Below are 14,333 nucleotides of genomic sequence, written 5' to 3'. Positions count from 1 at the left end.
GTGGGTAGCTCTTGCAGTTTCAACACACTAGAGGTGGGTAGCTCTTACAGTTCCAACTCACACTAGAGGTGGGTAGCTCTTACAGTTTCAACACACTAGAGGTGGGTAGCTCTTACAGTTTCAACTCACACTAGAGGTGGGTAGCTCTTACAGTTTCAACTCACACTAGAGGTGGGTAGCTCTTACTGTTTCAACTCACACTAGAGGTGGGTAGCTCTTACAGTTTCAACTCACACTAGAGGTGGGTAGCTCTTACAGTTTCAACTTTTCACCACTAGAGGTGGGTAGCTCTTACAGTTTCAACTCACACTAGAGGTGGGTAGCTCTTACAGTTTCAACACACTAGAGGTGGGTAGCTCTTACAGTTTCAACTCACACTAGAGGTGGGTAGCTCTTACAGTTTCAACTCACACTAGAGGTGGGTAGCTCTTACAGTTTAAGAACACACTAGAGGTGGGTAGCTCTTACATTTTCAACACACTAGAGGTGGGTAGCTCTTACAGTTTCAACTCACACTAGAGGTGGGTAGCTCTTACAGTTTCAACACACTAGAGGTGGGTAGCTCTTACAGTTTCAACACACTAGAGGTGGGTAGCTCTTACAGTTTCAACACACTAGAGGTGGATAGCTCTTACAGTTTCAACACACACTAGAGGTGGGTAGCTCTTACAGTTTCAACTCACACTAGAGGTGGGTAGCTCTTACTGTTTCAACTCACACTAGAGGTGGGTAGCTCTTACAGTTTCAACACACTAGAGGTGGGTAGCTCTTACAGTTTCAACTCACACTAGAGGTGGGTAGCTCTTACAGTTTCAACTCACACTAGAGGTGGGTAGCTCTTACAGTTTCAACTCACACTAGAGGTGGGTAGCTCTTACAGTTTCAACTCACACTAGAGGTGGGTAGCTCTTACAGTTTCAAGTTTATTTTGCCATTTTTAGTTGTACTAATCATAATGTTATCCACCAGCCAGCTAGAATTGAGCCTGGTGACGAGGCTACACTAAAGTGGGTCAGGGTTAGCTAGTATTGAGCCTGGCGACGAGGCTACACTAAAGTGGGTTAGGGTTAGCTAGTATTGAGCCAGGCGACGAGGCTACACTAAAGTGGGTCAGGGTTAGCTACTATTGAGCCTGGCGACGAGGCTACACTAAAGTGGGTTAGGGTTAGCTAGTATTGAGCCAGGCGACGAGGCTACACTAAAGTGGGTCAGGGTTAGCTACTATTGAGCCTGGCGACGAGGCTACACTAAAGTGGGTTAGGGTTAGCTAGTAGTGAGCCTGGGGACGAGGCTACACTAAAGTGGGTCAGGGTTAGCTACTATTGAGCCTGGCGACGAGGCTACACTAAAGTGGGTCAGGGTTAGCTACTATTGAGCCTGGCGACGAGGCTACACTAAAGTGGGTTAGGGTTAGCTAGTATTGAGCCAGGCGACGAGGCTACACTAAAGTGGGTCAGGGTTAGCTACTATTGAGCCTGGCGACGAGGCTACACTAAAGTGGGTTAGGGTTAGCTAGTATTGAGCCTGGCGACGAGGCTACACTAAAGTGGGTCAGGGTTAGCTACTATTGAGCCTGGCGACGAGGCTACACTAAAGTGGGTTAGGGTTAGCTAGTATTGAGCCTGGCGACGAGGCTACACTAAAGTGGGTTAGGGTTAGCTAGTATTGAGCCTGGCGACGAGGCTACACTAAAGTGGGTTAGGGTTAGCTACTATTGAGCCTGGCGACGAGGCTACACTAAAGTGGGTTAGGGTTAGCTAGTAGTGAGCCTGGGGACGAGACTAATCCACACTGTAGACTGCTGCTTCGCCTTTCCATTGTGATAATATGTCATAACAGTCCCAGATATTGTCCTGATTGTTATGAAGTGTTATACACAGAGTATATCCTGACATGGGTGAGTGCTATGCTATGCCTTTGACCTTGCTAATGCTCAGCTTGTTTAAAATCCTCTACACAGTGGAACCAGTGGACTCCTGGAAACCAGAAGGGAAGCCTTTTGATTCAGGTGAGATGATGTAGCACCTCCTAGCTTTAAAAAACAGCATAGACCAGCATGCATTTCAACGTTATCTGACCAGTATACATTTCAAGCTGGTCCGGGCTGGTCAGTGCTGGTCAGAAGCTGGTCAACTTTATCTGGTCTAGCTGGTTATGCTGGTCTGACCAGCATGGTCTAGCTGGTTATGCTGTCTGACCAGCATGGTCTAGCTGGTTATGCTGGTCTGACCAGCATGGTCTAGCTGGTTATGCTGTCTGACCAGCATGGTCGAGCTGGTTATGCTGGTCTGACCAGCATGGTCTAGCTGGTTATACTGGTCTGACCAGCATGGTCTAGCTGGTTATGCTGGTCTGACCAGCATGGCCTAGCTGGTTATGCTGGTCTGACCAGCATGGTCTAGCTGGTTATTCTGGTCTGACCAGCATGGTCTAGCTGGTTATGCTGGTCTGACCAGCATGGTCTAGCTGGTTATGCTGGTCTGACCAGCATGGTCTAGCTGGTTATGCTGGCCAACTAGCCTTCGTTGTGTTTTCACTGGTAACCAGAAGTGATGTTATGTTTAATACCGGAGTTTCCCGAGGCGTCGAAATCACTAAGCAGGTAACTTCGAAGCAATGTGCCGATGCGTGTGTCACTTCATCAGAAGTACGTCATCAATGATGCCTGAAGCTTAGTTTGATCACATGCTTTTTCAAACCGTGTGTTGCAAAATACAATATCCCACTGATTTCTCCCACTGATATCCCACTATGGTTCCGATGCTTTCTTCAATTCCTAGCTGCTTTCAAACACCAACTTACAAATATGGTGAGGAATTTGTACAAAAAAAGTTTTACCAGACTAGTAGTTTTACCAGACTAGTAGTTTACCTGACTAGCAGTTTTACCTGACTAGCAGTTTTACCTGACTAGTAGTTTACCTGACTAGCAGTTTTACCTGACTAGTAGTTTACCTGACTAGTAGTTTTACCTGACTAGTAGTTTTACCTGACTAGTAGTTTACCAGACTAGTAGTTTTAGCTGACTAGTAGTTTTACCAGACTAGTAGTTTTAGCTGACTAGTAGTTTACCTGACTAGTAGTTTAACCTGACTAGTAGTTTTACCTGACTAGTAGTTTAGCAGACTAGTAGTTTTACTTGACTAGTAGTTTAGCAGGCAGAGTAGGGGATTATAGATCACGTAGTGATGTGAAGGTATGACCTCGAATCCTGTAGAAGGATGAACGATTTAGAAAATAGTTATGTAAAACCACGCTTTCTACACTGTTGCTCAAATCATTTGTTTAATGTAGTATAGTATAAGCTTCTGTTTTAAGCATCCTAAATAATTCCATAGATTCTGTTTTTTTTAACGTTTTTTTTAAGTCAACTTGAAGGCAACAAGTGTCACCATGATGTAAGATGGCGAAGCTGGTATTCTGAATGATTATAGGCTACTAAAGCCAGCGACTTCCCGCTGCATCACAAAGTTTAGATGAAAACAGTGGAGAGAAAAAAATAACATGCTGCTATTTATTACTGACCAGCAGATGGCACTGAAGTGCATTGTGAACAAATAATGAAGCTCCGAGTAATGAACCGTTTTTCGGTCTCCGCAAAGCCTCAGTGTCACATCACTAGTGAGCAGCCTTTCGTTGTGTTTTCGCTAGTGATGTTACGTTTGATACCGGAGCGCCAAGTCATACATCGATATTCTGTTTATTTCGAAGCAGTGTGCTTTTCTCAATTATTTTGTCCAGCAGGTGCCACTAGTGTAGAACATGTTGATCAAAGCCTCAATTAGTGAACCTATATTCGACACAATATGCTCAATGCTTCATGAAGCTTTTTTCCCCCATCACTAGTTTTCGCTGGTGACCAGCCTTCATTGTGTTTTCGCTGGTGACCAGCATTCGTTGTGTTTCGTACACTGGTGACCAGCATTCGTTGTGTTTCGGACACTAGTGACCAGCATTCGTTGTGTTTCGGACACTGGTGACCAGCATTCGTTGTGTTTCGGACACTGGTGACCAGCATTCGTTGTGTTTCGGACACTGGTGACCAGCATTCGTTGTGTTTCGAACACTGGTGACCAGCATTCGTTGTGTTTCGGACACTGGTGACCAGCATTCATTGTGTTTCGGACACTGGTGACCAGCATAAGCTAGAGCAAAACCAGCATCAAGTCACATAATGATGGTTCGTAATGTGACATTTAACTCCTATTCGGATCCAGCCTGGGTAGATTCCCTCAATCTACATTCAGAATGACTGCCAGGGTTAAAAGATGAATAAATGAGACTACCTAAATCATCTAAACTAAAACATCTCAGCACCATGTGCAATAAATCCAACTAACAGATTGGATTAGTTTAACCTTAATGTATGTTATTTATCTTTGTTTAGCTTTAATCAATCAATGTACATTGATGTAGTTCTGTCCTTGAGCTGTTCTTGTCTATTAATGTTCTGTATTATGTCATGTTTCATGTTTAGTGTCGACCCCAGGAAGAGTACCTGCTGCTTTCGCAACAGCTAATGGAGATCCTAATGAAATACCAAATGCAAAAACACAGATATTGAAACAAACAATGAAGAAAAAAAATCTAACTGCAATAGAGCATGCTGGGAAATATGATAATGATAGGCGTGGTTTTGCAGACCAGCAAAAAGCTGATTACTTTGGAGTCAACCTCACTTGGGATTTGAACTCTCAACCTCTCAGTTACCAGTGGCATGAATATCCTGCTATGCCACTGGATCTTTGGGTTATAATACAGATTGTTAAAACATTAGAACCAATAGACATTCTGTCATTTGTTCCTGTCATTAGAAACCTCTCACATAGAACTCTTGTGGGTTCTTCATTTTGTCCATTTGTGTTCTACATAGAACCCTGTCATGAACCCTCTGGTTACAGAGTTCTGTCATCTGTCCAGATGGGGGAACCCTTTTGGGAGCCACGTCGAACCCTTTGATTTGCCCCTGTAGGATAACCCCTTTGAGTTCCATTTAGAACCCTCTCATGAAGAAACCTCTGGTTCCTGGTAGATCTGAAGCTGTATCTGTCCCCATTGGATGCAGTGATCACAATATAGTGGCTATATCCAGGAAAGACAAAGTTCCAACAGCTGGACCTAAAATAGTGTATATGAGGTCATACTAAAGATTTTGCTGTGACTCTTATGTGGATGATGTTAAAAATATTTGTTGGTCTGATGTGATTAATGAGGAGCATCCAGACGCTGCACTTGATGAATTTATGAAATTGCTTCTTCCAATGATTGATAAACATGAACCTGTTAAGAAACTGACTGTTAGAACAGTTAAGGCTCCATGGATTGATGAGGAATTGAAAAACTGTATGGTTGAAAGAGATGGGGCAAAAGGAGTGGCTAATAAATCTGGCTGCACATCTGACTGGCTTACTTACTGCAAATTGAGAAATGATGTGACTGAACTCAACACAAAGAAGAAGAAATTGTATTATGAAGCCAAGATCAATGATATAAAGAATGATGGAGAATTTTTTTTTGAGTACATTTAATGAAATTATGGGCAGAAATACAAATTCAACTCCATCTTTCATCGAATCAGATGGCTTATTCATCACAAAACCATTTGATGTTGCCAATTATTTTAATGATTACTTCATTGGCAAAGTGGGCAAACTTAGGCAGGAAATGCCAACAACGAACAGTGAGCCATCGTATTCATGCATAAAAAAAACTAATAATGAAAGAAAAGCATTGGAAGTTTGAATTTTGTAAAATTAGTGAGGGAGAGGTGGAAACATTATTGTTATTGATGACAAACAATGACAAACCTCCTGGCATTGACAACTTAGATGGAAATCTACTGAGGATGGTAGCTGACTCTATAGCCACTCCTATCTGTCATATTTTTAATCTGAGCCTTGAATAAAGTCTTTGTCTTCAGGCCTGGAGGGAAGCCAAAGTCAGTCCGCTACCCAAGAGTGGTAAAGCGGTCTTTACTGGTTCTAACAGCAGACCTATAAGCTTGCTGCCAGCTCTTAGCAAACTGTTGGGAAAAATGGTGTTTGACCAAATACAATGCTATTTCTCTGTAAACAAATTAACGACAGACTTTCAGCATGATTACAGAGAAGGGCTCAAATGACTGATCATTGGTTGAATGAAATTGATCATAAGACGATTGTGGGAGCTGAATTGTTAGATTTTAGTGCAGCCTTACATATGATTCAACTGTTGTTGAAAAAACGTATGTGCTATGGCTTTTCAACCTCTGCCATTCAGAGCGATCTATCTAATGGAACACAGAGGGTTTTCTTCAATGGAAGCATCTCTAAATGTCAAACATGTAAAGTGTGGTGTACCACAGAGCAGCTCTCTAGGCCCTCTACTCTTTTCAATTTTCACCAATGACCTGCCACTGGCATTAAACAAAGTGAGTCCATGTATGCTGATGATTCAACCATATACGCGTCACCAACCACAGCTAATGAAGTCAAACAAAACCCTAGCCAGTAATAAACTGGTCCTGAACATCTCTATAACTAAGAGCATTGTATTTGGTACAAATCATTCCCTAAGCTCTAGACCTCAGCTGAATCTGGTAATGAATGGTGTGGCTTTTGAACAAGGTGAGGAGACAAAATTACTTGGCGTTACCTCAGATTGTAAACTGTCACGGTTAAAAGATATACAGTTGAAGTCGGAAGTTTACATACACCTTAGCCAAATACATTTAAACTCAGTTTTTCACAATTTAATCCTAGTAAAAACTCCCTGTTTTAGGTCAGTTAGGATAACCACTTTATTTTAAGAATGTGAAATGTCAGAATAATAGTTGAGAGAATGATTTATTTCAGCTTTTATTTCTTTCATCACATTCCTAGTGGGTCAGAAGTTTACATACATTAGTATTTGGTAGCATTGCCTTTAAAATTGTTTAACTTGGGTCAAATGTTTCAGGTAGCCTTCCACAAGCTTCCCACAATAAGTTGGGTGAATTTTGGCCCATTCCTCCTGACAAAGCTGGTGTAACTGAGTCAGGTTTGTAGGCCTCCTTGATCGCACACTCTTTTTCAGTTCTGCCCACAGATTTTCTATGGGATTGAGGTCAGGGCTTTGTGATGGCCACTCCAATATCTTGACTTTGTTGTCCTTAAGCCATTTTGCCATAACTTTGGAAGTATGCTTGGGGTCATTGTCCATTTGGAGGACCCATTTGCGACCAAGCTTTAACTTCCTGACTGATGTCTTGAGATGTTGCTTCAATATATCCACATAATTTTCCTCCCTCATGATGCCATCTATTTTGTGAAGTGCACCAGTCCCTCCTGCAGCAAAGCACCCCCACAACATGATGCTGCCACCCCCGTGCTTCAAGGTTGGGATGGTGTTCTTCAGCTTGCAAGAATCCCCCTTTTTCCTCCAAACATAACGATGGTCATTATGGCCAAACAGTTCTATTTTTGTTTCATCAGACCAGAGGACATTTCTCCAAAAAGTACGATCTTTGTTCCCATGTGCAGTTGCAAACCGTAGTCTGGCTTTTTTATGGCGGTTTTGGAGCAGTGGCTTCTTCCTTTCTGAGCGGCCTTTCAGGTTATATCGATATAGGACTCGTTTTTACTGTGGATATAGATACTTTTGTACCTGTTTCCTCCAGCCTCTTCACAAGGTCCTTTGCTGTTGTTCTGGGATTGATTTGCACTTTTTGCACCAAAGTACGTTCATCTCTAGGAGACAGAACATGTCTCCTTCCTGAGCGGTATGACGGCTGCGTGGTCCCATGGTGTTTATACTTGCGTACTATTGTTTGTACAGATGAATGTGGTACTTTCAGGCATTTGGAAATTGCGCCCAAGGATGAACCAGACGTGTGGAGGTCGACAATTTTTTTTTCTGAGGTCTTGGCTGATTTCTTTTGATTTTCCCATGATGTCAAGCAAAGAGGAACTGAGTTTGAAGGTAGGCCTTGAAATACATCCACAGGATGCCACCTCAAATGATGTCAATTAGCCTATCAGAAGCTTCTAAAGCCATAACATGATTTTCTGAAATTTTCCAAGCTGTTTAAAGGCACTGTCAACTTAGTGTATGTAAACTTCTGACCCACTGGAATTGTGATACAGTGAATTATAAGTTAAATAATCTGTCTGTAAACAATTGTTGGAAGAATTACTTGTGTCATGCACAAAGTAGATGTCCTAACCGACTTGCCAAAACTATAGTAAGAAATTTGTGGAGTGGTTGAAAAACGAGTTTCAACCTAAGTGTATGTAAACTTCTGACTTCAACTGTAGATTCGATGGTTGCAATGATGGGAAGAGGTCTAGCCATAATAAAGTGATGCTCTGCTTTTTTGACACCACACTCCAAAAAGCAAGTCCTGCAGGCTCTAGTTTAGTCTAATCTTGATTATTGTCCAGTCGTGTGGTCCAGTGCTGCAAGGAAAGACCCAGTTAAGCTGCAGCTGGCCCAGAACAGAGCGGTACGTCTTGCTCTTCATTGTAATCAGAGGGCTGATATAAATACTATGCATGCCAGTCTCTCCTGGCTAAGAGTCGAGGAGAGACTGACTGCATCACTTCTTCTTTTTATAAGAAACATTAATGTGTTGAAAATCCCAAATTGTTTGCATAGTCAATTTACACACAGCTCTGACACACACACACACACACACACACACCACATATGCCACCAGGGGTCTTTTCACAGCCCCCAAATCCAGAACAAATTCAAGAATGAATACAGTATTACATAGAGCCATTATTGCTTCCTTCCATCTCATATTGCCCAAATAAACAGCAAACCTGGTTTAAAAAAACAGATAAAGCAACGCCTCTCCCCCATTTGACCTACATAGTTTGTGTGTGTGCATTGATATGTACTGTAGGCTACGTGTGCCTTTAAAATATACAGTATATATGTGTGTAGTTCTGTCCTTGAGCTGTTCTTGTCTATTAATGTTCTGTATTATGTCATTCTGTATTATGTTTCATGTTCTGTGTGGACCCCAGGAAGAGTAGCTGCTGCTTTTGCAACAGCTAATGGGGATCCTAATAAAATACACCCCACCCCCCCCTAAAAAATACCCTCCATCTTTTCCACCCAACCTGAAACCACCATTGATTAGCCCAAAGGCTTGCGTCCACCCTTTTCAAAAATCTCACTCTGGACCAAACCTATATTTTTCATAACCATGTCCATCAGGGCTCGGACTTCCAACTCCTCACAGCACCTTCTACCCATTTCACAGCACCTTGTACCCATTTCACAGCACCTTGTACCCATTTCACAGCACCTTGTACCCATTTCACAGCACCTTCTACCCATTTCACAGCACCTTCTACCCATTTCAAAGCACCTTCTACCCATTTCACAACACCTTCTACCCATTTCACAGCACCTCCTACCCATTTCACAGCACCTTCTACCCATTTCACAGCACCTTCTACACCTTCTACCCATTTCACAGCACCTTCTACCCATTTCACAGCACCTTCTACCCATTTCACAGCACCTTCTACCCATTTCACAGCACCTTCTACCCATTTCACAACACCTTCTACCCATTTCACAACACCCCCTACCCATTTCACAGCACCTTCTACCCATTTCACAGCACCTCCTACCCATTTCACAACACCTCGTACCCATTTCACAACACCTTGTACCCATTTCACAGCACCTTCTACCCATTTCACAGCACCTTCTACCCATTTCACAACACCTTCTACCCATTTCACAGCACCTCCTACCCATTTCACAGCACCTTCTACCCATTTCACAGCACCTTCTACACCTTCTACCCATTTCACAGCACCTTCTACCCATTTCACAGCACCTCCTACCCATTTCACAGCACCTTCTACCCATTTCACAGCACCTTCTACCCATTTCACAGCACCTTCTACCCATTTCACAACACCTCCTACCCATTTCACAGCACCTTCTACCCATTTCACAGCACCTTCTACACCTTCTACCCATTTCACAGCACCTTCTACCCATTTCACAGCACCTCCTACCCATTTCACAGCACCTTCTACCCATTTCACAGCACCTTCTACCCATTTCACAGCACCTTGTACCCATTTCACAGCACCTTGTACCCATTTCACAGCACCTTGTACCCATTTCACAGCACCTTGTACCCATTTCACAGCACCTTCTACCCATTTCACAGCACCTTCTACCCATTTCACAGCACCTTCTACCCATTTCACAGCACCTTCTACCCATTTCACAGCACCTTCTACCCATTTCACAACACCTTCTACCCATTTCACAGCACCTTCTACCCATTTCACAGCACCTTCTACCCATTTCACAGCACCTTCTACCCATTTCACAACACCTTCTACCCATTTCACAACACCTTGTACCCATTTCACAACACCTTGTACCCATTTCACAGCACCTTCTACCCATTTCACAGCACCTCCTACCCCTTTCACAGCACCTCCTACCCATTTCACAGCTCCTTCTACCCATTTCACAGCACCTTCTACCCATTTCACAGCACCATCTAACCATTTCACAGCACCTTCTACCCATTTCACAGCACCTTCTACCCATTTCACAGCACCTTCTACCCATTTCACAACACCTTCTACCCATTTCACAACACCTTCTACCCATTTCACAGCACCTTCTACCCATTTCACAACACCTTCTACCCATTTCACAGCACCTTCTACCCATTTCACAACACCTTCTACCCATTTCACAGCACCTTCTACCCATTTCACAGCACCTTCTACCCATTTCACAACACCTTCTACCCATTTCAGAACACCTTCTACCCATTTCACAGCACCTTCTACCCATTTCACAACACCTTCTACCCATTTCACAACACCTTCTACCCATTTCACAACACCTTCTACCCATTTCACAGCACCTTCTACCCATTTCACAGCACCTTCTACCCATTTCACAACACCTTCTACCCATTTCACAGCACCTTCTACCCATTTCACAGCACCTTCTACCCATTTCACAGCACCTTGTACCCATTTCACAGCACCTTGTACCCATTTCACAGCACCTTGTACCCATTTCACAGCACCTTGTACCCATTTCACAGCACCTTCTACCCATTTCACAGCACCTTCTACCCATTTCACAGCACCTTCTACCCATTTCACAGCACCTTCTACCCATTTCACAGCACCTTCTATCCATTTCACAACACCTTCTACCCATTTCACAGCACCTTCTACCACTTCTACCCATTTCACAGCACCTTCTACCCATTTCACAGCACCTTCTACCCATTTCACAGCACCTTCTACCCATTTCACAGCACCTTCTACCCATTTCACAGCACCTTCTACCCATTTCACAGCACCTTCTACCCATTTCACAGCACCTTCTACCCATTTCACAGCACCTTCTACCCATTTCACAGCACCTTCTACCCATTTCACAGCACCTTCTACCCATTTCACAGCACCTTCTATCCATTTCACAGCACCTTCTACCCATTTCACAGCACCTTCTACCACTTCTACCCATTTCACAGCACCTTCTACCCATTTCACATCACCTTCTACCCATTTCACAGCACCTTCTACCCATTTCACAGCACCTTCTACCCATTTCACAGCACCTTCTACCCATTTCACAGCACCTTCTACCCATTTCACAGCACCTTCTACCCATTTCACAGCACCTTCTACCCATTTCACAACACCTTCTACCCATTTCACAACACCTTCTACCCATTTCACAGCACCTTGTACCCATTTCACAACACCTTCTACCCATTTCACAGCTCCTTCTACCCATTTCACAACACCTTCTACACATTTCACAGCACCTTCTACCCATTTCACAGCACCTTCTACCCATTTCACAACACCTTCTACCCATTTCACAGCACCTTCTACCCATTTCACAACACCTTCTACCCATTTCACAGCACCTTCTACCCATTTCACAGCACCTTGTACCCATTTCACAGCACCTTGTACCCATTTCACAGCACCTTGTACCCATTTCACAGCACCTTGTACCCATTTCACAGCACCTTCTACCCATTTCACAGCACCTTGTACCCATTTCACAGCACCTTCTACCCATTTCACAGCACCTTCTACCCATTTCACAGCACCTTCTACCACTTCTACCCATTTCACAGCACCTTCTACCCATTTCACAGCACCTTCTACCCATTTCACAGCACCTTCTACCCATTTCACAGCACCTTCTACCCATTTCACATCACCTTCTACCCATTTCACAGCACCTTCTACCCATTTCACAGCACCTTCTACCCATTTCACAGCACCTTCTACCCATTTCACAGCACCTTCTACCCATTTCACAACACCTTCTACCCATTTCACAGCACCTTCTACCACTTCTACCCATTTCACAGCACCTTCTACCCATTTCACAGCACCTTCTACCCATTTCACAACACCTTCTACCCATTTCACAGCACCTTCTACCACTTCTACCCATTTCACAGCACCTTCTACCCATTTCACAGCACCTTCTACCCATTTCACATCACCTTCTACCCATTTCACAGCACCTTCTACCACTTCTACCCATTTCACAGCACCTTCTACCCATTTCACAGCACCTTCTACCCATTTCACAACACCTTCTACCCATTTCACAGCACCTTCTACCACTTCTACCCATTTCACAGCACCTTCTACCCATTTCACAGCACCTTCTACCCATTTCACATCACCTTCTACCCATTTCACAGCACCTTCTACCCATTTCACAGCACCTTCTACCCATTTCACAGCACCTTCTACCCATTTCACAGCACCTTCTACCCATTTCACAGCACCTTCTATCCATTTCACAACACCTTCTACCCATTTCACAGCACCTTCTACCACTTCTACCCATTTCACAGCACCTTCTACCCATTTCACAGCACCTTCTACCCATTTCACAGCACCTTCTACCCATTTCACAGCACCTTCTACCCATTTCACAGCACCTTCTACCCATTTCACAGCACCTTCTACCCATTTCACAGCACCTTCTATCCATTTCACAACACCTTCTACCCATTTCACAGCACCTTCTACCACTTCTACCCATTTCACAGCACCTTCTACCCATTTCACAGCACCTTCTACCCATTTCACAGCACCTTCTACCCATTTCACAGCACCTTCTACCCATTTCACAGCACCTTCTACCCATTTCACAGCACCTTCTACCCATTTCACAGCACCTTCTACCCATTTCACAGCACCTTCTACCCATTTCACAGCACCTTCTACCCATTTCACAGCACCTTGTACCCATTTCACAGCACCTTGTACCCATTTCACAGCACCTTGTACCCATTTCACAGCACCTTGTACCCATTTCACAGCACCTTGTACCCATTTCACAGCACCTTGTACCCATTTCACAGCACCTTCTACCCATTTCACAGCACCTTCTACCCATTTCACAGCACCTTCTACCCATTTCACAGCACCTTCTATCCATTTCACAACACCTTCTACCCATTTCACAGCACCTTCTACCACTTCTACCCATTTCACAGCACCTTCTACCCATTTCACAGCACCTCCTACCCATTTCACAGCACCTTCTACCCATTTCACAGCACCTTCTACCCATTTCACAGCACCTCCTACCCATTTCACAGCACCTCCTACCACTTCCATTTCACAGCACCTTCCACCCATTTCACAGCACCTTCTACCCATTTCACAGCACCTCCTACCACTTCCATTTCACAGCACCTTCTACCCATTTCACAGCACCTTCCACCCATTTCACAGCACCTTCTACCCATTTCACAGCACCTTCTACCCATTTCACAGCACCTCCTACCCATTTCACAGCACCTCCTACCACTTCCATTTCACAGCACCTTCCACCCATTTCACAGCACCTTCTACCCATTTCACAGCACCTCCTACCACTTCCATTTCACAGCACCTTCTACCCATTTCACAGCACCTTCCACCCATTTCACAGCACCTTCTACCCATTTCACAGCACCTCCTACCCATTTCACAGCACCTTCTACCCCTTCCATTTCACCTCCAGCACTCCAGCTCTGTTCCAGACTTGACAATACTCTTCCTCTCGCTAGTTGTTGCTGGCTCCAACAGATTCAAACTGATAAAGAAGTTCGTTGCAGCCAACAACTCAGGCCTGGAAAACGATACCCACTAACCAGTTAAACAGAAACAGATATGGCTCACCAGGACCAGAACTTGAGGTCTCAAATATATAATGAATCCATCCTTAGATGTAGTCTGTTATCTTGTGATGTCTCAGTTGGTAAAAGCATGATGACATTATGTACAGCATTGTTTTCTCTATGTGATGTTTGACATGCTTTTCATGTGCTCTGTCTGTCAT

At 43.9% G+C, this 14,333-nt stretch overlaps 1 protein-coding gene across 11 annotated transcripts in view; it reads left to right on the top strand.

The window, feature by feature from the left end:
- vit (vitrin) overlaps nucleotides 1-14,333 on the top strand; it is a 159,443-nt gene that overhangs the window by 125,482 nt on the left and 19,628 nt on the right. For 9 of the 11 annotated variants that reach the window (XM_071391314.1, XM_071391311.1, XM_071391306.1 and 6 more), the window contains one exon: nucleotides 1,961-2,008. The exons of the other annotated variants lie outside the window; for them this stretch is intronic. In XM_071391314.1, the coding sequence (XP_071247415.1) occupies nucleotides 1,961-2,008 (48 nt within the window). The remainder of the gene's footprint in view (nucleotides 1-1,960; nucleotides 2,009-14,333) is intronic. 11 annotated transcript variants of the gene reach the window in all.

This window comes from Salvelinus alpinus, chromosome 3 (assembly GCF_045679555.1).
Source record: "Salvelinus alpinus chromosome 3, SLU_Salpinus.1, whole genome shotgun sequence".
In the NCBI taxonomy this organism is placed as follows: domain Eukaryota; kingdom Metazoa; phylum Chordata; class Actinopteri; order Salmoniformes; family Salmonidae; genus Salvelinus; species Salvelinus alpinus.
This window is presented reverse-complemented; position numbering and strand designations above follow the sequence as displayed.